The sequence below is a fragment of the Chlorocebus sabaeus genome, chromosome 21 (assembly GCF_047675955.1).
Source record: "Chlorocebus sabaeus isolate Y175 chromosome 21, mChlSab1.0.hap1, whole genome shotgun sequence".
Lineage (NCBI taxonomy): Eukaryota > Metazoa > Chordata > Mammalia > Primates > Cercopithecidae > Chlorocebus > Chlorocebus sabaeus.
This window is the reverse complement of record NC_132924.1, coordinates 39,521,737-39,548,165: the sequence shown is the minus strand read 5'-3', so window position 1 is coordinate 39,548,165 and position 26,429 is coordinate 39,521,737. Positions and strand designations below refer to the sequence as shown.

The 26,429-nt window shown below is 38.5% G+C and overlaps 1 protein-coding gene across 1 annotated transcript in view; it reads right to left on the bottom strand.

The window, feature by feature from the left end:
* RAPGEF5 (Rap guanine nucleotide exchange factor 5) overlaps positions 1-26,429 on the bottom strand; it is a 238,961-nt gene that overhangs the window by 155,567 nt on the left and 56,965 nt on the right. The window contains exon 6 of the mRNA XM_007981904.3: positions 19,005-19,071. Within this exon, the coding sequence (XP_007980095.3) occupies positions 19,005-19,071 (67 nt within the window). The remainder of the gene's footprint in view (positions 1-19,004; positions 19,072-26,429) is intronic.

Here is a 26,429-nt window from a genome sequence, read left to right as displayed (position 1 = left end):
TCTTACTTTCTCCAAGGCCCCATATTTCGACCTTCATTTCAACTGAGAATTTTTAGTCTGTACTTTGTCCTCCTCTAATTTAATTCATTTGTAAAGGAACATGGCCTTTACTGCATTTAGATATAAAATTATGCTATAATCCAATCAAATAAGATTCACTTACTATAGTAGCAGTTCGACAGACAAGATTTATTCAAGTACAAAGAAAATTGCGAGGAGGCTTTTTAAGAAGCTTCAAGTTTAATTTAAAATATAGTTTACTCAACATAAAGCAACTATGCAATTCAAAACACTTGCAGCTGACAGTTATATTTGGCCTTGTAAATGTCTAAATAGAGGATGATTAAAGGACTGATAAAACATATCCCAAAGTTTTCCCTCTCCCCTAGTTACCCATGAGAAACTAGAGTCAGAAACGTGTTGAAATGTTTTGGCTTTCTATCTTGGATAACCAGCACGGCTGTTCACAAAATAGCCTTGACATTCAGTGAGAATCAGAGTCAGTCTTACGTCCAGTATTCTGTCTTCTTTTTCCTCTGGCACTTTAATAGTGCCTTCAGTCTTAAAATCCAAAGGCTCCCGGACCTGTTTTGCATCAAAGCTAAGACTCATGCAAACTCTGAGTGATAGAGAGTTTCTCCATGGGAGAGGTTAACTGAGAAGACGTGAGCAGGCTTCCTGGAAGAGGAGGCCCTTGAAAGCAAGGTATGAAGCTCAATTAGAAAGTCAAGGAAAGTCGGGCTGGACGCAGCGCCTCACGCCTGTAATCCCAGCACTTTGGGAGGTCAAGGCAGGTGGATCATGAGGTCCGACTGACAAACATCGGGAAATCCGTCTCTACTAAAAATACAAAAGAATTAGCCAGGTATGGTGCGCGTATCTGTAATCTCAACTACTTGGGAGGCCTAGGCAGGAGAATCACTTGAACCCGGGAGGCGTAGGTTGCAGTGAGCGAGATCACACCATTGCACTCCAGCCTGGGCAACAGAGCGAGACTCTGTCTCAAAAAAAAAAAAGAAAGTCAAGGAAAGTCATTTTGAGAGGACAGAGGAATACTGGCAAAGGTCTTAGTTACCAAAGGTTTTCCTATCACAACCCTTCCCTACTATAATCCATAACTTGTCCTTACAAATTAATTTTTAATAGAATTGCCAATTCACAAATTCCCTAAAGGCTTTTAGTAAATCTATTAATCTTAGAAACATTTAAATTTTGATGCCACAATAGAAATGTTTTTAAAATACAGAGCCCATTTTTCTCAATTTCCTAAACTAAATGTAAGAAGAAACACAATCTAATATTCTTCCATGTTTTCTTCCCAAAAATATACAACTTTTAAGCCATTATGCAATGTTAAGCTAGTATGGACTTCAGGAATTCTAGAAAAAATAAATAAATATGCTTCTTAATAATTGTACTTTTATTTTTTATTTTCTTATTTTTTTGAGACAAGGTTTTGCTCTGTCACCCAGGCTGGCGTGCAGTGGTACGATCTCAGCTTACCATAACCTCTGCCTTCTAGGGTCAAGCAATCCTCCCACCTCAGCCTCCTGAGTAGCTGGGACTACACGCACCTGCCACCATGCCCAGCTAATTTGTTTGTATGTTTTTGTACTGATGGAATTTCACAATGTTGTCCAGGCTGGTCTTAAACCCCTGACCTCAAGTGATCTGCCCATCTCAGCCTCCCAAAGTGCTGGGATTGCAGGCATGAGCCACCATGCCCAGCCAAGAAACTACTGTTCTCCAACAAATAGTTTATTTAACAGATAGTTATTTCCCCAATAACTGCTGTCATCACATCAAACAGGTATTTGTTAAGCATGCTGTGATGATAAATGTATCTATCCTTGCTCATCAGTTTCAAGGCACTTCGGGGTATCTTTTAAATCACTTAAATAGACTTGTTTAATGCAAACAAATATGCATATTAACTTTATTGTAACTGAGATAATAGCTGGCTATTTAAAGACTAATATATGTAGAAGTGATCTGAAACTAACAAAATGAACTGGAATAAAGTCTTCTACAGATTTTAAACGTCTATTAAGTCTGCTACACATACACCTAATGTGATAGAGGTTCACATTAAAAAGATCTGATAGTTGAGTACAAGCATACTATGAGTTAATGGGAGTTGGATTACTTAGAATGGATAACACTGTTTTTAGGAATATTGCTAGAGGTATGACATTCAGGTCACACAAAAAAAATGGACTCCAGAAAGATCAATATCTGGATTGTATTCAGTTTTGTTAAGGTCCATGAGGAGTAGACAGTATCCACAGGAGAATGGCCAGAAGATAGTCACCTCCTTGTAGCTCAACTTGATGAACACAGCCATCCTCATTTACCTCATCCTCTCTGCACGATTTGACTATTACTCACTCCCCTTTTCTTAACCATTGGGATTTCATGGTATCCCATGCTCCAGGTTTTCTCCTTCCTCTCTGGCTACTGCTTCTCTTCTCCAAAGGCTCCCCTTCTCCTCTGCCTTTTACAAAGACTTTGAAATGCCTTAGTGATTTATCCTCAACCCTCTTGACCTTCTTCTCTTTCTATTCACTCACATGACTTCAATTATATTTGCATTTCCAGCCCATATTTCCTCAGCCCTAGATCCCCACAGCCATCTACCTTCCGGACCTGAAAGTCCCACTTAGTGGCTCAAACTCAACATTTCCAAAGGTGAGTTCACTTTTTCTTTTTTTGAGACTGGGTCTCACTCTGTCGCCCAGGCTGGAGGGCAGTGGTCCAATCATGGCTCACTGCAGCCTCCATGACCAGGGCTCAAGCGATTCTCCTGCCTCAGTCTCCTGAGTAGCTGAGAGGACAGGCACACACCACCATGCCTGGCTAATTTTTTTATTATTTGTAGAGATGACAAATTGCTATGTTGCCCAGACTGGTCTTAAATTCCTAGGCTCAAGCAATTCTCCTGCCTCAGCCCCCTAAAGTGCTAGGATTACAGGAGTGAGCCACTGAACCCAGACTGAAGTCACTTTTTTACCACTTCCGCTACACTCCACAAATCTGCTCCATGAATGGCACCATCAGACACCACAGTCCCAAGTCAGGAAGTAAGGTATCCCTGATTTAGCTCAGCCCATCACTGTCTCCTACACAGGCCTCTGTCTCTAATTTTTCTCTCTCCATCCCACATCATTCTCTACTCTTCAGTCAGACTAAATCATCCTAAAATATAAATTTTATAATATTATACCTTTTCCCAAAGAACTCTTCAAAGATTTCTCCATGACACTATGACAGAGTTCAATGTCTAATACTGCATATATAGTGTTCTTCTGGTCTGGTCTTCAGTATCATCTCTATCTCCATTCCTCCTTCCAAAATCCATGCTCCAAGCTTATTAAAATATCGCATTTGCAATTCCCTAGATGGACTGTGCTCTCTCTTTGCCCCAGGCCTTTTCACATATTCTGTCTGGAATGCCTCCCCACTTCCCCACCTGTGTGGCTGTCATGTACTTGCCCTTCAGATCCCAACTTAGGTACCATCTTCTCCTGAGTGTCACTCACCTCTCCTGTGTTAAGTCCTGTTTATACTCCAGTAGCACTCTATACTTGTTTCAATTATAGCACTTATCACACTCTAATGAAATCTCCTCTTTAGCTGGAAGGCTCCAAAACTAGTTTATAAGCCCACTGAAATGGACTCCTTTATTCATCATTATGACCCTGACTCCTGGCACCATTCCTGGTACATATGTTTGTGATCAAGAACACAAGTAAAATGTTTACAGTTGTTACTGAGAAGGTGTAGGGGGAACATGATCATTAACTTCAAGTATTTCAAAGTCTGAGGTTGAAATTCAGACCAACGGAGAGAAGTTGCAAAAGGATATGTTTTAGCTCACTGTAAGAACTTTCAAATACCCAGAACTGTCCACAGTGGAAATGGTCTATTGAATTTGTGAGATTCAATAGGAGATGCTTTCCATGGGAAGGTATATATCAGAAGTGCCCTAAGGAATTTTTAAAGATTTGTTTTAAGAATATCTCATTTCCTAATCACCCCACTATCAAAAGAGAACAAGCACATTCTCTTTGGAGACCGTGGGGGTTGTTCATGTCACCTGGGAGTTGGTGACATCTGTCAGCCTGCAGTTGAATAGTTGGTGATGTTATGGCCATCTAATCCACCTGACAGAGACAGAGGTGGTGCAAATCTGAATGAATAGATTAAAAAAAAAAAAAAACTGTGGGAAACCATTTCTTGTTGTGGAAATCTCATGAATTTCATGGTACAAACAACAGGAGAAACTACAGATGTTTACAAGAACTCTGAGAAGGGCAAGCTAACGACACTAACATCTTTTCAAAAGAGCAGGTGTATCTGTGTCTTCAGTTTTCAAAGCTGCTCTTAAAACCTCTGATTGGTAATTTCTCTGAAGCCCTAACTGCTAATCAACATGAATTTCCTGATAAATAAAAATTCATATATAAAATGTATTTTAAGGGAATAAGTCTGTTAGACATTTTAATTTTTTTGTAATAATGAAATAAAACATTATGTTTACATCATTAAAATTTTAATTTTTATGTCTCAAGGTACTTTTCTTACTGTTTTCTGGCAGACCCAGTGTATTATTCAATCTACTAAAAGCTCATAAATGATTCTCAGGTGAATTTTCATGACACAGTTTATTTAATAAAGCATCTTCAAAGCCATAACATAATTTTAAACTCATGCCTTTTTACTATGTCTTTTATTCTATGTTACACACCATTCCATACATATATTTTCCCAATCATTGTGCCCTTTGGAGGTAAGATTGTAAACTATAGCAATTATGTAACTACATCAACAGTCAAGTCCCAGACATTCTAGGGATCTTCTATGGTAGCAATCTCTCATTTGTAGGGACAGATTCCTGTAGAACCTTTTAGGGATGTTACATTACAAAGACTGATACTGGGATAAACTCAGATTGGTGAAGACTGTTTCTAGCTAGAAATTCTACACATAAAAACTGCTAACAAGTGAAGCCTCCTGGAAGAACAAGATTCAGAACCCAAGATCCAAAAATCTAAAACAAGAGTATGAAATCTCTAATTATTTTATGCCAACCTTGAGAGAAGCTGTAGTTTCCTAGTGGGGTGGAGTCACAGTCCTTTACCTCATAGGATTACTGTAAGATTTAGATGAATTAACATGTATAAATCATCGGGACTAATTGATCCGACACAGAGTAAGTACTATTTGAGTGTTAGCTATTATCATCCTCATCACATAATTAGAATATAGTTGAGCTGAATGACAGAAGCAAGGACATATCCAGTCTTTAATTGCTTTAATATTGCATATGTTTAAGCCGCTTCTTCCACCTAAATTATAAACTCTTTCACAATCAGTATTTCCTCCATTTATTATATTTCACCTACCTAGCCCAGTCCCATCGCAACAAGCATAAAAGAGGCTGAAGCATTTCAGTGAAAAGTTGTAAACAGTGCTTAAAGTGCTTTTTCAGACTTTACTTTAAAAATGAACTTTTAGATTTCTACAGAATTCTGAAGCCTTTATAAATGTATGAAGGACAGACTTCAGATTTCAAAATTCACTTTGAAACGTCAGAGGTATCAATCAACTTAAGTAGCTGTGCCCTGGCAGCTTCTGACATTCAAAAGAGAACTGCTGTGTTATGAATCAGGAGATTATGGGTTCAAATTCAAATTCAAAGCCAAATTCAAATTCTTGTATTCAACAAGAAATGTGCATTAGTTTAATATATCTTCCATAGCAAATCATCACCCATTTTACTGCTTAATATCCACTTATTATTTCATATTTGTATAGGTCAAAAGTCCAGGTACAGAGTGGCTCAACTGGGTTCTCTGCTTCTCACAAGGCCTCTTGTAAGGCCCAAAGCAAAGTACCTGCTGGGCTGCACTCCTTACTGGAAGCTGTGGGGGAGCATGTTCTTCCATGCTCATGCAGGTCACTGACAGAATCCAGTTCTTATGTCTGTAGGGCTGAGGTACCTGTTTCCTTGCTGGTTGTCACCCAGAAGCTGCCCATAGCTCCTAGGGCCCTCTTTCTGGTGTCTGCACACGGGCTCCTACATCTTAGAGCCAGCAATGACATGATGACACCCTCTTAGGCTCAGAATTTCATTCACCTTGCCTTCTGCCATATTACTTTGACTCCCACAAAAGCAAGTTCTCTCCTTTATTTTAAAGGCTCATATGATTAGACAGAGTCCACATGACAATCTAGGTCTGTAGCTTTAATTATATCTGTAAAGCACCTTTTGCCCTGTAATGTAATATGTGCAGGGCCAAATGGGTATTCATGTTTGGGGGACCATTTTACCCATTACAGAATGACACAGATCCTGAAAAACTACCCCTCAACACCTCATTAGGGCCTTAAAGTCACTTGCTAATACAGCCTAGCTCTGGAACATGATTTACTTGCTATACAACCTTCACTAGATTACACCAAACTCTCTTTCCCTTTACAACTTTCTCCTGTTGTACCCCAAAGTCCTAACCAATGCCCCAAATTCATCTCAAATTAACTCATTTATTTGCCTCCATTTTCACCCCCGATAGATTTCAAGTCTTACAATCTATCTAGAATGTTCTTTTCTTCCCCTTATCTAGACAAAGCCTGCATTCCAGTTTCTGCATGGAGCTAACCTTAATTATCAAGATGTTCATAACTTTTCTGATTTTTTATATCACATCAACATCACACAATGTGCATAATCTGGAAAATGTTTAATTTATACTTATGTTAATTTTTAAACAAAATCACTTTTTTTGTGGTTTTTGTTAATTTATAGTAATGTAGGTTTATTTTTGAAATTCAGAAAATGAATAAAAGTAGATGAGGAAAAATCACCCCCAGTCCCAGTGTCTAAAGAGCTAATCCTAAATTCACTCACTGCATGTAACATAGTGCTAATTATTAGCTATGGGATATAAAAATTGATATATTAACCGTATTATTTTATCTATTGTTAATAGATGGTTCATGCCAATAATGTTGGTTTTAAGAAAAGTATTGGTATCACAGAATTGCAGGCCAGAAGTAATAAAAAGGTCACCTACTTCAGTTCTATACTAGATGCCTTAATCCTCTACACAGAGCACAGAATATAAAATAATAAAACAACAAAACACACACTTCCATAGAACTTATTATGTACCTGGGCACCATTCCAAATATTTTCCATGTATTCACTGACTTAATTTATATGCATAGTGCCTTTTGTATCTGACCTGTAGTAACCTGCATAGATAAGCTCTTGAAGAAGTTCCGTAATTTTTATGAAAATAATCTAGAATAAATAAAATTCATATATGCACACAGATCTCTTGTATGTGTTTATAATTCCTTACCCAGCTACATAGCCTATTCAAACCTCTTTACAAGCCACTGAAACCTGCTACTAATATTCCACTGAATCCATAGGTTCTTTTGTTTTAAAGAGCAAATTTTTGTTATACAACTAGAAGAGCCTAGTAATAGTTTTTTTGGAAGGTTTTAATATCTATTTTTAAATCTGTCTTTTGCCCATTCAATTCTCAGAACCCCACGTGTGTTTGTCCTGCCACTCTCAATACACAGTTCCTTTAAGTAGATTAAGACTTAATCTACAGTTTTTTAAAGTAGATTAAGTCTTAATCTACTTAAAGAACTTTCCTACCTGTAGATGCTTTTTAAAAAGTTGAACTTTATTCCTTGATATTTCTTCTAATCCAAATTCAAATTAAATTAAAATGGTGCTTTAATTTTTCATGATTGGCATAGGATCTATTAAGTTTGAAAACTTGCTCTGTTATCTGCTAAGATATAATATATTCTTATGCATAGTTTCACATTAGTATTACAGGTAAGAGGATATTAAATGAGATTTGTCCTGTGGTCTTAGCATTTTCACTGAAACCCAAAGTCAAGAACAATTGGTGAAAAGTGCTCAGACCTTCTAAAGATAGAGCTAGGTGCACCTCCACAGATTCCATTAGCCCTGAAGCAGCAAAATTCTATAAAATCACGTTGGCAACCCTCATCCCTTCACCCACTTCAAGGAATTATTAGGGAGACTTGAAGATTATTCAGGAGGGATCAACAAAGACCATTTATTTAAAGGGAGTTGCTGGAGTGCTACAAGGATAAATATTATACATACAGACAGACTTCAAGTCAAATGACAGGGGTCTCAATCACTTGAATTCAATGGCATTTGTTCCCAAAGTTTAGGGACTGCTCTCATCTGTAAAATTACAAGAGTCCTGGCAAATGGGACATATGGAGGCAGAGGAAGAGAGAAAAGCTATGCTGTGTTGGGATGGCCTCCATTTCCAGGGTTTGACAGGACAATAATGCCCTCGTGCTTCCTATGTGCCAGTAGAGAGTTGGATATAGGTCATTTTGGAAACAGGTCTCCCGAAAAGGTGGGGTGACCCCAACAGAAGAAAACTGTGAGAAGGAAGCCAGAGGCTGGAGGGACAGTCCTAAAGTTTCAGAAGAAGAGGAATTGCCAGGGCCATGGAATTATAATCCGGAGCTCTTTACACACAGGAATATCCACCAGGCCACACAATGGCCCCATACAGAACAAAAGAGATTTCTACAACTCTCACACAGAGAACCCTGAGGCCAGACTGTAACTGTGGCAGTCAAGAAAGACCTTTCTTGATATGGCCTCTCTTCCCCCTAGCCTCTCAAACCCTGGCTGAGTCAGCAGCAGCACAGTGAAGCAGAGGAGGAGGCAGGGAAGAGGAAAAAACAGAAAAATATGATGGGAAATGTCAACAAAACTAAACCAACCCTGGCCCTTTTCCCAGCCTCAGGCTGGGGGAAAGGAGACGCTTTGAAGTGGATGGGAGATTGAAGTTCTGATACTGGACTCAAATAGACTTTTAAATATCTGAAGAAATAGAGACTGCTCTGAGAAAGGTGAAAAAAGCTATGGATCTGCACAAAGATTCACCCATGAGTGGGAATGAACCAGTCAGAACCTGTTTGAGGAAACTGGTAAAAAAGGGTAAATTTTTTCCCGCTTTTATCTTATTGAGACTAGTTCATTTAATGAACCATTTATATGTATATACTTGGTTTTATAATGAGAGTAGAAACATACAGGTACAAAAGCCATTTAGTTGTTTTTTCCCTCTTAACTTTATCCCCTGTTCCTTGTTTTATGTCTGGGAATGTTTCTCTTACATCCTGAGCTGATGCTGCAGTATGGGTTTAATCTCTCACAACTAGAATGTCAGCCTAACTAAATTTCATTTAAACCATCTAGGTGAGGAAGCGGTGCCTGCTCATCTCCAATGCTGGGGTAATCTTAGGCAGTGTGAAATTCAAAATTTAGTGAAGAAGAAAAAAAGAATATTGCCTGAACATATACTTCTGACTTTAAGAGTGGTTCTATGGTAACTTCCTCTTTTGGCTTAGGATTGGGAGGGACAGCAAATGTGAAAAACATGAATAAAATTAGAGTCTACATTTTTACCTGACACACCCTTTCCTCTCTCTTGCTTTCTAAACACAAATAGGGTTCTGGGGTCTCTGAGCAATTCTTTTAATTGCCATGGGTCTTCCTATTCTTATCCGTAATAGAAGGGAATTGGAGAAGATGATTTCTTTTTCTTTTGAGACATGGTCTGGCTCTGTCACCCAGGTTAGAGAGCAGTGGTACGAGCTCAGCTCACTGCTACCTCTGCTTTCCCAGCTCAAGCCATCCTCCCACCTCAGCCTCCTGAGTAGCTGGGACCACAGGTGCATGCCACCTCGCCAGCTAATTTCTGTATTTTTCGTAGAGACAAGTTCTCACTTTGTTGCTAAGGCTGCTTTCAAATTCCTGGGCTCAAGTAATCTGCCTGCCTCAGCCACCCAAAGTGCTGGGATTACAAGCGTGATCTACATTGCACCTAATGAAGAAGATAATATCTAAAGCTGTCTTCCCTTCTATCCTTGTTCCAAATAAACCAACCATGATGTTCTCAAACTGAAGAATTCCAATGAACTATAATAATTCCTCATTTTAATTACTGAGGTACACTGCAGAACCTGTGATGAGGAGATACAAAGTGGATATCTGTTCAGCTGAACTGAGATGAGTTCAATGAAACCAAGATAGCCAACAGGGTTTCCTGGGTTAACTAACGAACCTTATTCTCTCTTGCTATTCTAATGCATCTGACAAAGATGTTACTACACAAAGCTTCTTATAGCACATTCCAATCCTCTCAGGAGCCTCACTGGCTATTTGTGTCTACCACATAAATTCTTAACCTCTCCCTCTGCAATTCTAGACCTTAGACACTTCACTCTGCGCACCGGATACACGGATTCTTTATTACTGCCTTCTATGCATCACAGACTTCTGCTGAACACAAATGATGGCCATTTCTCAAACATACCCCCTCCTGGCTTCTTCACTCATGCTATTCTTTCTAATTAGATTGCTATTAATATTTCCTATTCATTCATACTATCCTTTATATTCAACATATCATTCAAGCCGTTCCCCCGTCTCCAGGGGACCTATTTTAAAACCCTAACTGAGCAAAATGACGTTTTACTTTGACCTCCACAGTACTTTGTATTCACAACAGAGAACCTTTATAGCTATTCACCTCTACATGGTAAGCTCCTTGCAGACATGGACCAAGCTGTATTTTTTTTCCTCTGAATTCATACAATGGAATCACAAAATCTGATAACCAGTCTGAATAAACTTCTAAACTGCTAAATCATTTAGCCATGTCTACCAGTATTTTATAATTTCTAAAAGGTTAAAAATTAAAATGCTATTTAATATAATTCCAAGGGCACCATTTCATAAAATCCTTCAAATTAGGAGAGAATTCCACAATCATATTCCAAACCCAACCTGTTGAAATCTATTCAGTAAATATAAAATGTTTTAAGTGATGATAATGTGGAAAACTGTGTTTTCAACCCATATAGATATTATTTTTAATTAATATGGACTCTTAATTCAATATTTAATTAATAATGCCTGTCTCAAATGCTTCATCTCTCCAATGCAATGGTAATACACCCTGTCATGTCAGACTGAAATGTGACAATGTATGACAAACAGTATCAGAATGCCTGTGCGAGGTAAGAACTCAACAAATATTAGCCCATTCTTAGCCCCTTACCCGTTTCTCACTTGATCTAATGCAGTAATGCAGGCTAATGCATTAACAACTGCAAACAAGTCTCTTCAAAGGTTTCCCCATAAAGAAGTTCATCTCTGAGCTGTTCATAACAGCAAAAGAGTGAAAATAAAATCACAATGTTCAAAATAGAAGAAAATGATTTTAAATCTGTGTAATGGGATACTATAGAATCACTAAATATGTTGTGGCCAGTGCTTTTAGCTCCCAGAACATATTAAGTAAAAAGTATAGAACACCAAATAAGGTATTTTGGGTTTTTCTGCAAAAAAAAAAAAAATATATTATTCTGTAAAAAAAAAAAAAGATACACACACACATACACACACACGATAAACCTAGCAAGTAATAATAATTTATTTCTGGGTCATTTCATTATAGGTACTTTTCTAATCTGCATTTAAAAAAAATGATAAAGTCTTTATATTCAAGTTAAACAATACAAATGTCAACTAAATAAAAAGGAAGCTGCAAAGCATAATCCACAGTACTGTTATCTCACTGTCAGACTTCTCATTTGACATTTACAAACATAGGAAATGAATTCACACTATTTCCACCCAGTATCCACATAAAATGTCATTATATTCTAATTTTTACACCAATATAAAATAACAGAAACTAATTTAAAATTTGTCTTATTCCATCACCACCAAAAAATTCAAGTAATTTTCACTGTTTTATATGCCTCCTGGTTCTCCTCCATATATGGGCATACTGTACAAAGCTGTAACACTGACTGAAGTATGCAAAACTTACATTTCATCTAAAGCAGCTATAAGAAGTTATATTTTAAATAAATGCACAAAGAAGAAGCCAAATATGAAACATTCATGGATCATCCTTTTAAAGCTCTGTCGGTTTCTTTCAGAGAGGATTTCACATTAACACTTCACAAACCTATGACTGTCAATATCCGCATTGAGAGTTGAATGGTATATTTCTATTTCTTGTCAATAAAAAGTCTATACTTTCCATGAATATTGCATATCAAAGTGATTTTCATCTCAGAAATACTCAAATATCATAATATACATGTATGCAAACACACACAACCCTCTTTCCCTATTCCCAAGAGATTCATTGAAACATTTTACCCTTGAATGAGTTCTGCACACTTACACCTTTCTGAACACATAAAGATACATTTCCCCCTGCCCTGCATTGCTTCATTTCAATAGGCAATCCAGTATGTATCATGCTGCTTACCAAAACCAAACTCTCAGGGCTAGAGTTAAAAATTAAGTTACCACACTATCTGGGTAGATTCTGATAGTTTCTTTGGAATTAGAGATGATGGCTTAGTAATTAATTTTAAAAAGTTGTGTGTGTGTGTGTGTGTGTGTGTGTGCGCGCGTGCGCGCGCGCGCACGCGCACACGCAAACCTGTATATTATGGTATTAGGGGATCTATTACCAGGATGAAGATACATAATAGACAGAACATATAAGAATTTTTTATTGACAAGCAATAGAAATATACTATTCAGCAATCTATTCAGGTATTGACAGGTATAGGTTTGTGGAGTGTTACTCTGAGATCCTACTGAAGAAAACAGAAGGAGCTTTAACCAGCATTCCACGTGGTCCTAGAGACTGACAGTCCATAGCCCAAGGCCCACTGGATGAGGACAGATTGAAACACAAGGAAAGAAGGTAGTATATCAAGTCCTATGGCTCCTTATAAACCACAGAAAAAAGTTGCTACCAGAATATACTGCAATTCCACTGGTGCTTCCTTAATGCTCCTTGGAACTAGATCCATCTTCTCTGGTCTCACTTGACACTTTCCCTGAAAACTCAATCTGCCTGGCCCTTCCCCAAATCATATAGTAGCTCTTAAGCCACTGGAAGAACTGGAGCCAGCCTAAGGATTCCAAGTAGGAATTTTATGTTCCCTACAAATAAGAAATATAGGTAACAAGATGTTCATGATCCTGTGGCAGCCAGAAAGAAGGCTTGTCATTCACTGGGGGTGTAACTTTTATTCTTGGAACAGACATGTCTGATCAGGCTGCGATAGTCTAAGGGAAGGGATTACCTACACTTCATTTCTGCATTCTCCAGGAAGAAAAAGGCAGACAGCCAGGAAAAAGGGTGAGTAGAAACCCATTTGTTTTGCATTTTCAGAAAAGCACATTTCTAAATATGATAGAAATTCATCACTCAATTGTGCTTATCACATACAGATGATCCTTCACTTATGATGGGGTTACATCCCAATAAACCCGTCATAAATTAAAATGATTGTAAGTCAAAAATTTGTTTAATAAGCTACCTAAGCTACCAAACATCTTAGTTTAGGCTAGCCTGCCTTAAACATGCTCAGAACGCTCCCATCAGCCTACAGCTGGGCTAACTCATTTGGTAACACAGAGCACCGTGGAGTACCAGTTGTTTATCCTGGTGACCATGTGGCTGACTGGTAGCCGTGGCTCATGGCTGCTGCCCAGCATCTCAAGAGGGTATCCTACCATATATCGCTGGCCTAGGAAAAAATCAAAATTCAAAATTCGAAGTACAGTTTCTACCAAATGCGTCTCATTTTTGTACCATCACAAAGTTGAAAAATCGTTACATCAAACCATCATTGTCAGGACCATCTGCATTCAATGTGATAAATCCCCTCAACTTTCATGCAACTAAGATTACTCCCAGTCCTTGCTAACTTGGCACACGATCTCTTAAACAAGTCTCTAAACTTCTCTTTTTAAAGATTCATCAAAACCCAAACCTCATGCTATTACTGAACCAGTATCAATTTAAAAGTTTCCAATCAAGAAGTTGTCAATGTTATTCAGATACTGAATAACAAATTCCTGTCCAAAATAACAATTCTTGTTCAAAGAGGAATTTCTCCAATATATCAAATCCAAACTGTAGAGTCACCAAGAAGGACAAACTAAAGGAATCCTTGCCATTTTATAACCTCTCTGGACAAAGAAAGGCTATAGATATTGTGAAAGATACACCCTCCAAAGAAAATGACTGAAGTTTCAGGTGAAAGATGAGACAGGACTTGACTGGCAAGTAAGATTCTAGTCCAGTGGTATTTCTCAGAGGATGGATGACTTATACCTGAAGCCCTTATGAAAAGGAATTTAGAAAACACCATTAAATGCATCCAGGACAGAGATCCCACAATAAAGTTGGATGAACCAAAGAAAACAAGCCAGATTATAGAGAAGAACCATACAAACAGAAACATATAAATGGATAAAAGTTATAAACTGGGTGAGTTCTGACATGGAACACAAGGGTGTAAGAGTGGCAGTTACATGATCCAAGAGTATCAAGTGTTTTTCTCAACCCCATGGATCTCTCTTCCTAAATTCTGAATACCCAATTTGTAATTTTAATTTCTCTCTTAAGATATAGCCATAAATTCCCCCCCCCCACCAGGTTAATGTTTTATTCCAGACACTCAGACTGTCTTCTCTTTCACCATCCATGTGATGGCTGACTTCATTGAATCTAGCAGCACAGAGGACACATCACATGCTCCCTGTCCCTTTATAAGGGCCTCCCACATTACCATCTAATCAAATAGGCATTTAATATAAACAAGGCACAACTTAGCCTAACTCACATCACCTCAGGTGTTTGACAATTAGACTACGAACGAAAATCACGAATTTCATTCAAACCCAGATGAGATGTTTGTCTTTTCTATTTCTATAATTTCCAACATAAAAACTTAGCCTTAAAAAACAGAAACAACCTAATATGTTTTGTTCTGGTTGTTGATTTTAAGTATACATGAGATGGAAGTCTAGAATATGTTTTTATCTCTTATTTAGGAATGTTCATGTTTCTATTTCCTGTCTTTGGATACTTCCCAAGTACTTCTCAGATCTTTTCAATGCTTCAAAGTTTAGCTGATTTCCTAAATTTACATCCTTAAGAACTGTGGCTTTGAAAGTAATACATAATTCACCATAAAAATTTCCCCACATCTACTTTAGGTTTGAGTAAGTAGACCCCTGGATTGTAATATGAATATTTTAAACTTGTCTGATCAATTCTGAATACTCTATTTGTCACAAACACTGGAAGAATTCATGTTTAAAAATAAAACAATGCTCAGAACTTCAGGGGTGGAAACTGATGAGCTGTGTCATTCAAAGGTCCTTCTTGGCCTGCCAGCTTTATCAGACCAACAGAGACTCGCAGTCGATGAAAAGAGGTTTTCAAGTTAACAAAATGTGTAGCACCAAAGGATATTAGAAAGGAGGCTAAGGTGGTAAGTTAGAACGCAGAAAGTCACACTGCTTCCAGATAATTCCTAGAGTGTTTTTGTAGACTTTATGTAATGGAAAGGGTCTATTATAGCCATGTCCTTTTTCCTTAAGCTGAAAACTTCTTACAGAGTTTCATTGTTTAGGTTTTTGTATGTCTGACACTTGGAAAGATGGCTCTTTCCTGAAGACCACTAGAAACATGGCTGGAACATTTTAATCACTCATGCTTACGTACATTTAACAACCCTACATTTGACTGAATTATAAAGACATTCTTATTTCTACACATGCACTGTCTTCTCATGTTCCTTCAATATGAAAACTCGTGTGTATCCTCTTCCAGAGTAAAATTTCAGGTAATATATTTTTAGATGACAGGACTTTTCCTCCTGATGAATCTAAGAGAGGACCAGGAAATAAACTATTGGGATTAAAGAAATGAGAAATTTTCTAAGATAGTCACATGCAACAATCCCACATTTGAATAAAAATGGTGAATATACAAGAGGGCGCAGTTGACTGTACTGCTAGAAATCAGTGTCCCATTCCAATACCCCCAAAACACAGACTCTCAAAGAGGACATTGGCAACTCTACATTATAGATGTCACTTCTGCTTTCCTTTATCATGATTAGGGGTCCCAGTAGATGAGAACTGTTCCTTAAGTGATGTATGTAAGTATCTTTCTGCACACAATATCACCTAGGTAACAAAGTTTATATGCCATTGTCAACAGGAACAACTATGTTATGAAGAGGTGGACTCACCCCTGCTGCCCACTAACAAATGCTTCTAGAATGAACAATGGAATTTTAGAACTTGAAGGAACTTATCAACTGTGTAGTCCAACCACTCACCTTGGTCACACTGTTGAAAGAAATAAGAATCAAGGTCCTTAATCTCAGTACCAGATATTTTCAATATTGCAGGCCGATTGCCCATCAATTGAAGAGCTGAAATTTTCCTCTCTGCTGTTTATTTCCATTTCTAAATACCATTCCAGCATCTTCCCTCATTTTATTCAGTCTTTTAGCCTGGGGATTTTTCCAGTAAGATTATGTCAACTAAATCCCTAGTGAACACTTTGCTGTCTATCCCTTCCTCTTCAGAGGTTCTTTTGAATGTGACCTTCATGGTATAAACCACTCAGTTATTTCCATTTCCTCTCACTGTCCTCTCGTCTCCCTACTGCCCTCTGCCACGGCTGTTCCACAGATTCTATCTTCTACTTGGGTCTTCAATCTGCAACTTCTCTGTGACTGGCTCCCAGAAGCTCCCTGAGCTTCAGACTCTTGTCTCCAGGTGTTTCCTGCATATTTTCATGTTCCTATCTCCTCAAATGCAACATATCCCCCCAAATCACCTTCCTTACTGCATAATTTGCTCATCTTCCTAAGAATATCATCATGTCTCCAGTCATGCAAGTTCAGAACTTCAGTTATCTCAGTCTTCCACCTTTACCCACTCATACTGATTTTTAAAAATTCAATTTATTTGTGTTCCTTTTTGAAGTCATCTTTCTTTTGGTTCCCAGAAAAACCACCATAAACTAGGTTTTCATCAGCCTCTAACCAATCTCCCTATCTTCAATTTATCTTCATTCTTGAACATCTATTTCATTGCATTAATCTGTTTGTTCAAAAAAATATTTCATTTTTCTTAACCAGGACCTTCTTCTCTAACTCGGTGGGTCTACTTACATTTTTGCATTGTACGTTCTCATTCCTATGCTTGCCCACAATAAATTCCACAGCTAGAATACACATCCTCCTAATTATCATCTCCAAATCCTGACTGCTTTCAGTGGTGGTTCAAGTCCAGTGTCTGCAGTGAAGCTTTCTGTTATGGTCCTTGAATTTACGATTTTACTTATTCACCACCTTTCTTTGTGTACAATTTCCAATTACTTTATATATCAGCTTTCTGAATATATCTGTCTTATCTTCTCGGTATGGCTATTGGAACCAAATCATACATGTCTTTATCACTTCCGAAACTATCCCAATAACTGTATTACATTATTTATTATATATATTTAAATGAGGCATAGTAGTTAGGAGAATATTGGAGATAAAAATTCTGAGTTCTGCCTCTTGTTTTGTTCTTTCTTGCTGAGTGAACTTAGGCAAGCTACTCAAACTCTGTAAGCTTTCATATCTATAAAATAGACGTAATACCACCTACTTCATAGTGCTGTTGTATAGTACAGCTTAGCAGAATGTATATGTAGGTGTGTGTACACACAAACACACAACGTTTAACACAGTTTCTGGGCCATAGTGAATGCTTTTTAAATAGATGGCTAATTATAATTCTGCACACCATAGGCACTCCTTTTTGGTCAATAAACTGAAAAGGTCTAAATATGTTTTCATAATATGCTGTCAAGATTCCATTTCATGTTTTTTACACCATTGATTATCATATTAATATAGTTAGGCTTTGAGTCCCCAACCAGATCTCATCTTGGATTGTAATCCCCAGGTGTTTAGGGAGAGACCTGGGGGAAGTGATTGGATTATGGGGGCAGTTTCCCATGCTGTTCTCATGATAGTGAATGAGTTCTCACAAGATCTGATGGTTTTATAAGTGTATGACACTTCCTCCTACACACTCTCACTCTCTCTCTCTCCTGCTGCCATGCAAGATGTACCTGGTTCCCCTTGCACCATGATTGTAAGTTTCCTGAGGCCTCCCCAGCCATGTGGAACTGTAAGTCAATTAAACCTCTTTCCTTTATAAATTACCCAGTCTCAGGTAGCTCTTTAAAGCAGTGTGAGAACAAATGAACACACATATTTAATAAAAAATTACTTTTCTAAGCTGCATTCCAGAAGAGTATGAAAGAGACTTTCAATCTTCAAGCTGTGCCCAGTTGACAAGACCTAGTGTATAAAACTCTGTACAGACCAGTTTCATCCATACACATAACCCGATCAACCATGATTTTCAGCAATTACCATTTTAATAATGGAGTTAAAGCAGAACTAAATAATTTTTTGGGAAGGCTAGAAAAGTTTCCAAATAGCCAAGTCAATAGGTACAGGTTTGGTGACATAGGATTGCTAGCGCCTGTCAAAAACTGAAACTCAAGGATTAGTGACCACAGTCAGCTTTTCCTATGAAGAAAGCCATGAACTTTCCTTCAACCAACAAGGCTATAACAAAGTCTAATCAATAGCTTTAAAAAACACAATGGAAATGTTGCAATATGGTACATTAAAAACTAGCGACCTGGCCTTTTTTGGCTGAAGTAATTCTTTTTTTTCCCTAATGAAAGAGTCTTTTCTCCTTTGTGCAGCAGGTCACAACTTTCCTAGGTTAACTCATACTGTATTTAAAATATCAGATGCTACACCTCCACCTCCACAAAGGTTGCAGGAAGTTTCCACCAGAAATATCTATGATCTCGCGAAGGGAGGCTCCACCCACATATAGAAAGTCAAAGCCACTGTCTCCCTCTGCCTTGCCTCATACCTCCCACAATGATGAGCAACCACAGGGAAAATCTCTCTCTACACCATCAGCCAAACAACTTTCCTTCTAGGACCCCAGCTTCATTATTTCTGCACTCCTAGGCAGGAAAATTGCGAGGTCTTACCGCAGATGTTAGACGCGCAAGAATTTCATCACTGCTTTCTTCAGAGTCTTCAATTTTCTGATGAGACCTTTGGGAAAAAAAAGAACAAATTACTTTTCAGTTTTGGTTGCTCAAATTTATCTACCAAGTTAGGAGGAATAAAGGGGAAACAATGTAATTGTTATTATATTAGAGAAAGTACTCATGCTTTAACAAAGGTTGTGTCAGTAACGCCACAGGAACATAATCCTCTTGCAGGCCAAATGTTCTCACAAAATCAATTAGCAAGAACCTCTTTACAATGTACCAATTAAATCCTGAGGATGGAGTATTACTCACTCCATGATACAGCAGAATAATCCTGACATGCCAGTTTTACAAATATGGGCTTGCACAGAAGGTAGATGCAAATAAAAGGTGGTTAAGTGCTGAAATTCCCTCTAAATCTAAATGAAATCCAGATTTTGAAAATATGAAATGTGAACTTTCCACTAAAATTGAGTTGTAGCCAAAACAAACTTACTATAAAATGGTATCATCATAGGCCTAATACCACCATGGGAATTATGAGGAATACAAAAACGCAGAAGTTTTGTATAGCTTTGTATTTGCCTTCTTAAGAGATTACCGCCCAACTAGGAAGCTAAGAATATTATGCACATGTTAAATAACTAATGCGATGTGTAACAATGTAAGATCAGTTTGTTTGTTTGTTTGGGGAAAATGATCTTTTTAACTTAATTCATGAAAAAAGGCTTCACCAAATGTATATTCTAACAGACAAAATTATCTACTTCTGAAGAACAATCTTATATACTATACTTTTTCCTAGTTTGGTCAAAGAAAAAAATTGATTAATACAACTGAATATATAAAATTGTCTTCAAGATCTATTTCCACAAGCAATCCCTTTCAATATACACTGTGGACAGTGGGGACTGGAGGTAACTGCCCTGCAGAGCAGCAATATCAGCATCACAGTCCAGTGATTGATTTCAATCTCAGTAACTACAGTGTGTCAGCTGGAATGCCAGCCTTATGGGGCAAGAGGGCTTCTCCCAGCTCACAGGACAGCTGGGAAGCAGGTCCTTAAGAAGGGAAAAGCCAGTTGGATCAATTCTGGCATTGCCTTCTTGTTTCTGTAAATGTTATTAAACCCTTTTCCAGAAAGAAAATCCCACCCTTCAAATCACAGCAATGCATTACAAACCACTGCCTTTACAAAAATTGCAAGATACAGGTATGAAGCAGTGCTGATGTTGTCAAATAACTTAAGCACTCATGCAGTAAAGTGTGTGAGATGCTTGCTAACAATCCGCTCAATAAAAACTGTGGGAACTGAGCATTATAACTTGGGATCGTTTTTTCAAAACGGTTACCTAGATGATGAATATTTCAAATAAGCTTTATTATTAAGATTTTCTATTCACAAGGCTTCTGTAGTTATACTGAGAAGAGACTGGAAACGCTTTATAACCTCAACCACCAAACCAGATTTATATGATTAAGCTGAGGCTACTCAACAGACAGGAAATTAAGAACCAAAGGCACTAAAGGCAAGAGAACCAAACAAGGGCTTCTGCTGCTTTGTCTGTGTCTGTAGTGACGCATGGGCTGGTCGTGCCTTTTCATGTTTCTCAGACCCCAACAGATACCTGAAGTATTAGTTAATGGGCATGAGGTATTTTGCACTAGCACAGATTCTCTCATGAATCTGCTTTCAACAAGCTGCTAAAAGGAACTCAAAATTCCAAGAGAAGCTCTTGTGTACGAGACTGATAATGGCTATCTCATAATTAATGGTTGAGCTGCTGCTATTTTAGTGGCAAATAATTTAGTCCCTGTTCCGAAGTAAAACTGTCTTTCATTGATCTTCCAGAACAAATGAAGCCTTAGCAAAAACATTTCTTAAGGAAATATGTGTAAGAGGGACAGAGTGATGATCTCCCAAGAGCTGTCCCACAGCCCATATCCCATTGTTATCACCTCAATCACCAAGATTTAAGCCCAGAACTCCCAAGTATTTCTCTAGCTTCTGGCTCTCCCCTGAGCTTGCCTTGTTTTTCCATCTGCCTTCAAAGTGGCTCTATGTGGCAATTCCAGGAACTTTATTTTCACCCACATGGGGACCTTACAGGCTAACTCAACCTAACTCACACTGAACTCCTCTTACCTCCTGCCCTCAGCTCTTCCCTTGGAATTACAGGTCCTGTTCACCCTAGAGCCATCCCTTCCCTCCTCACTCCGGCCTTTGGGAAGTCACCAGATCCTCTCACTTCCCTTCCTTCCCTGCCAAACCTCTTTGACAGTCTAGGCTTCGTTTGAACAAATTATTTACAAATTATTTTACTTTGCTTGAACAAATTATTTGTTCAACTTCGCTTGAACAAATTATTTTAACCACCTTCTAACAAGCTTGTCTCTGGCTTCTCTTCTTGTACCCAGATACCTACAGACACCAGGACCACCTTTCTAAAACCCAGATCTGGTCCTGCTCTTCTCCAGACACCAAACCTTCAGGGATTTTCTTCACTGCCCACTGAGGGCTCTAGAATTCGTAAATGCTCTTCCTTCCCTGCTAACATGCCCCATGCCCCACTGCACCAGCAGGCACCTGTACCTCACCTGGTGTAAAGGAAGGTCATGAGGGCAGGACTGGTAGTAACAGGCAATAGTGGAAGAGCCTGAAAAGGGGGAAAGAAGAGAGAAGGCAACACTCGGCTACTCTCCTTTCTTTCACCACTACGGTCACCTTTTAACTTAAACCCCCTCCTCAGCTCTAGGCCAAACTGCCCAAAAATACCAGACTCTCTTTTCTCCAGCAAATGTATCTTTTACAAAATTTAAACACATTCTGTTTTAATTCTGTATTAATGTACGTAAATACTTTTCAGTGCAACCCAGGAAAGACAAAGTTCTCACTTACCCCATCAAAATAAATAAGGAAACAGATGCAGCAGAGGAAAAGCAAGTGTAATACTTGCATGTTTTCCATTATTACTAAAGGGGGCTATGCTGCTCAGTGAATGAGAAAGAGAGAGAGAGAAGCTGTGGGTCTAGTTTGTCAGTGATTAGAGAAAGAAAAGAAAGAAACTCTTACTGGAATCAGCAGGTAATGACAGTGACAAGTGACATAAGACAGAAAGAGAAGAGAAATGGGGTGACCTCTGGAAGGAAGATCTCTCCCTGAGGGTTTATGCCAACAGATGCTCTCCGTTAGGAATTCCCTGGGTTACCTTTCAAGGTCTCTGCTTACCAGTACCCCAAGCCAGACCTGGTAATTCTCCAGGGGAGAGTGCTGAGTCCTGGTGCTCTAGGCAGATGTCTCTCTGTAAGTTCAAGAGATCTGCAATATCTAAGGGTGTCATTGTGAGGATGCACAGATGACAAAAACCTATGGTCCTCCACCCTCATCCCTCTAACCATCAAACTGGATGTGTTATCATTATGCCCACTCCCACCCGAAAGGAAAATAACAAAAAGCCCTGCCCTTCCTATAGTCCTCCTCACCTGAATTGATGGCAACTCCATCCTTCCAATTGGAAACCATCCTTGAACCCCTTTCTCTCATACTCTGCCTTGTATCCTCCCTGAAATTCTATTGGCTCTTCAAGACATATCTCTCACCTGACCACGTCTCACCACCTCCATCACTACCACTGTGGTCTCAGCCACAATATCTCTCACCTGGACCCAGGAGCCTGCGGTCTTGCTAAAACGTAAGTTAGTTCATGTCCCTCTACTCAAAATCCTTGAATGACTTCCCATCTCACTTAGCATAAAGCCAAAATATTTTCATACTTAAAAATATGCAATTAACAAAGACATATATTCAAGGTGTGCAACATGATTATTTGTGAATACACTGTGATGATTAGCATAATCAAATTTATTACATACCCATCACCATTCATGCTGTACATTAGACCTCCAGAACTTGCTCAATTTATAAATGAAAGTTTGTATGCTTTGATCAACATCTTCCCATTTTCCCCACCCATGATGTCTATATTCTGGACAAGTATGTTTTGCTTAATAAAGCAAATTTCTATGAAAAAAGAAGTGGGATGGTAGAAGAATGAGAATTAGATTTTTCTTGAGATCTTTGATATGAATACAAACACTGTTCACCTTCTCAAGAGAAGATAATTTTTCATAGCATCTGGCTACTAGTTATGCTTATAGAAAAAAGTACTCAATGGGAATTATGAATGTGAAAGGTTTCATTAAGAGTCCAGAGTGTATAGTTATACTTTAATCTAAACTGAATAAAATTAGATTTTTCACATTTGATTTTGAGGATTTGAGTATTAATGTTTAATATTTAATTAGATGGTTCAATTTCAAATGCTAATATAATCAGGCTTAGATGTCCAATTTTTGCAAAATTCCTGTACTACTCTTAAATATAAATGTACTGTGATAAAGATAAGCAATCTATTCCCACACCTGGAATAAGCCTTTCCTATAAACAATGGAAATTTTGAAGGACTTAGTGTTTCTTTGGGAGAAGAGGTAATGAGTAATCACAAAGACTAGGACTAACTGATTTCACAACACTTTTTACAAAAACAGTTTAAAGTAATAAGTGGAAATTTTGTTCACTTACAACGCCAATACAAATCTTATGCCAAGTTCCATCACAAAAATTTTTTGAAAAATACTGACAACAACAAATAAAAGCTTGTTTACCCACACGGTATTTCCTCCTCTCCAAGTGTCAAGAGGATCTAATTAGGAAAAGTTAAGTTAGGAGTACAAAGGGTAGGCTTCGGACATCAGAAGAGCAGACTTGAACTTAAGCTCTCTGGCCAGAGAATGTGAATCCATCACCATTTCAGAAACTAAGGAGGCCAAGGGATGTCTCATGTTGCTAATAAACATCAGGTAGAAAGAAAAAAACAGGCAGGGTAAGGAGAACAAAGGAGGCAGAAGTGAGGGGGTGGTGGAGGTGCTATTTTGTACAGGGTGGTAAGAGGAGACAGGGACCTGAATTTTGGGAACCACCACTGTGAGATGATATTAAGTATATGACTGGGTGAGGGCACATCCAAAGTGAAAGCAGAAAAAAATAAGAGAAGTCCAAGACTGACCTCTACTGTGTTTAGAGGTCACTGCTTCAAAATTTAGGTTTCATTATTTAGGGACAGCCAGTCTGAATAATCTGAGGCAAACAGTTCAGGAGATAACTGGCATTAAAAAGACAGTTTTTTTACTCACAGTTTCCAAGAGGAGGGTGGATGACACACAAGGAGGGGCCACACAGGGAGGCACAGTGTCAGTCAGGAGGCAGGGGATATGGGGGAAAATGTGGGAAAGAACCTTTATTATGGTTTCCCCAGAATAGAATGGGTGAGGGTGAGGCAGGGTAAACAGGCTGAGGATGGACTGTTTGATTAACTTCAGCAAGACCAAAAGCATAGGGACTGCCCCTAGTTGTTTGGTACCTAGAGCTGGGGTGATTAGGGCAGGTGAAAAGCAGCCCAGAAGGTGAAAGCCCAATAAAAAAGTGGTTACGTTATGAGCTCTGGAACGGCTGGCTTACCTATGAAAGGTGGCTCCCAGCAAAGCTAGCAGGTAAGTTCTCTACTATCTCTAGGAATGGACTATTCCTGGGATGGGCAGTCTCTCCAGGGTCAGCAAGGCCCCAAATGTCAAAGCACTGAAACACAGTTAATACAATCAGGAAAAGGAAGAATTAGCAAAGAAGCCTTAAAAGCAGCAGCCAGTGAGACAGAAGAGCCAAGAGATGTTATCCCGGGGGCCAGCTGGAAAAACTGCTTCCAGAAGGATGATCAATTGTGCCAAATGCTGCTGTCATGTCAAGTAAGATGTGGACTAAAAAATCAACATTTTGGCATTTGGCAACATGGAGGACTTTTGTAATCTTGACAAGGTTGCCTTCAGTGGAGTGGTGGAGTGGTAATGTTGAAAGCCTGAATGGAGTAGATTCAGAAAAGAATAGAAGAGGTGGAGAAAGTAACCATAAACACATCTTTTGAAGAGTTTTGCTGTAAAAGGGAACAGAGACATTGTGCAGCAGCTAGAGGGAGATATAGGGAAATATCAACACATGCTGAAAAGAACAATCCAGTAGAGGAAAAAGCTGATAAAGCAGGAGAAAAAAGAGACTTCAGAAATGAGATCCTTGAGTAGGGGTGCAGAGATGGGATCAGTGCACAATGTGAGGAAACTGACCTTAAATAAGAATGTGGATCATGACTTTAAATGATCACCCATTTTGATCAGGAGCAAAGATAGAGTCCACCAATATAGATGCAGGCAGGTTGATAGATTTGGTAAATAAAACATGAGAAAGATAGTTTTTAAAATGTTCCTATCAATGAAATAAAAAGCAAGGAAAAAGAGGTAAGAAGGGAGCAATTGTGATACAGTTTTCTAGGAGACTGAATATACCAAGAAATGAACAGGACCCTGCAGCAGCATCAAAGACTCACTCAAGATTAAAGGCCATGAATATAAAATGAGACCGATCATCCTTAGACTCCTTAACAAACCACCTCTTCCATCTACCTTTAAAATCTAACAGAACAAGATGTTAGACAACCATGACGAGTGATGGCTGAAGAGAAAGGAAGTATTGATCCTGTGATTTTTCTATGTATATAACTATGTCATCTGCAAAGAGAGATGACTTTATGTTTTCCTCCAAATATATGCCTTTTATTTCTTTTCCTTGACTTTTTGCATTGGCTGGAGTGGACGAGGTGTACTAAGAGAAGATATATTAGCCTTGTTCTGAGTCCTAGTAGGAAAGCATTTAGTCTCTTACCATTAAGTATGATGCAAGCTATGGGTTTTGCATAAAGTCTTATCAGATTGAGGAAGTTCTCTTACATTTCTATTTTTCTGAGAATTTTTATCATGAAGGTTTAAATTTTCTCAAATTCTTTCTCTGCATCTATTAAATTTATCATATAATTTGTCTATTTTCAGCCTGTGAATATGGTGAATTACATCGAATGATTTTTGAGTGTTGAGCCTTCCTTGCATTCCTGGGGTAAACTCCCCTTTTTCATAACGTATTTATAATTTTTATGCATGAGGAAGATTGTGTCTATACTAAGGAGTCACATTGTTCTGTATTTTTTTTTTCTTTTTTAAGATGGAGTTTCACTCTTGCTGCCCAGGCTGGAGTGCAACGGCACGATCTTGGCTAACTGCAACCTCTGTCACCCCAGTTCAAGCAATTCTCCTGCCTCAGCCTCCTGAGTAGCTGGGATTACAGGCACACGCCACCATGCCTGGATAATTTTTTTGTATTTTAGTAGAGATGGGGTTTCTCCATGTTGGTCAGTCTGGTCTCGAACTTCTGACCTCACGTGATCCTCCCACCTTGGCCTCCCAAAGTGCAGGGATTACAGGCATGAGTCACTGCGCCCAGCCTTGTTGTTTTCTTTCTCTGAAATTTGTCATGACAGTGCT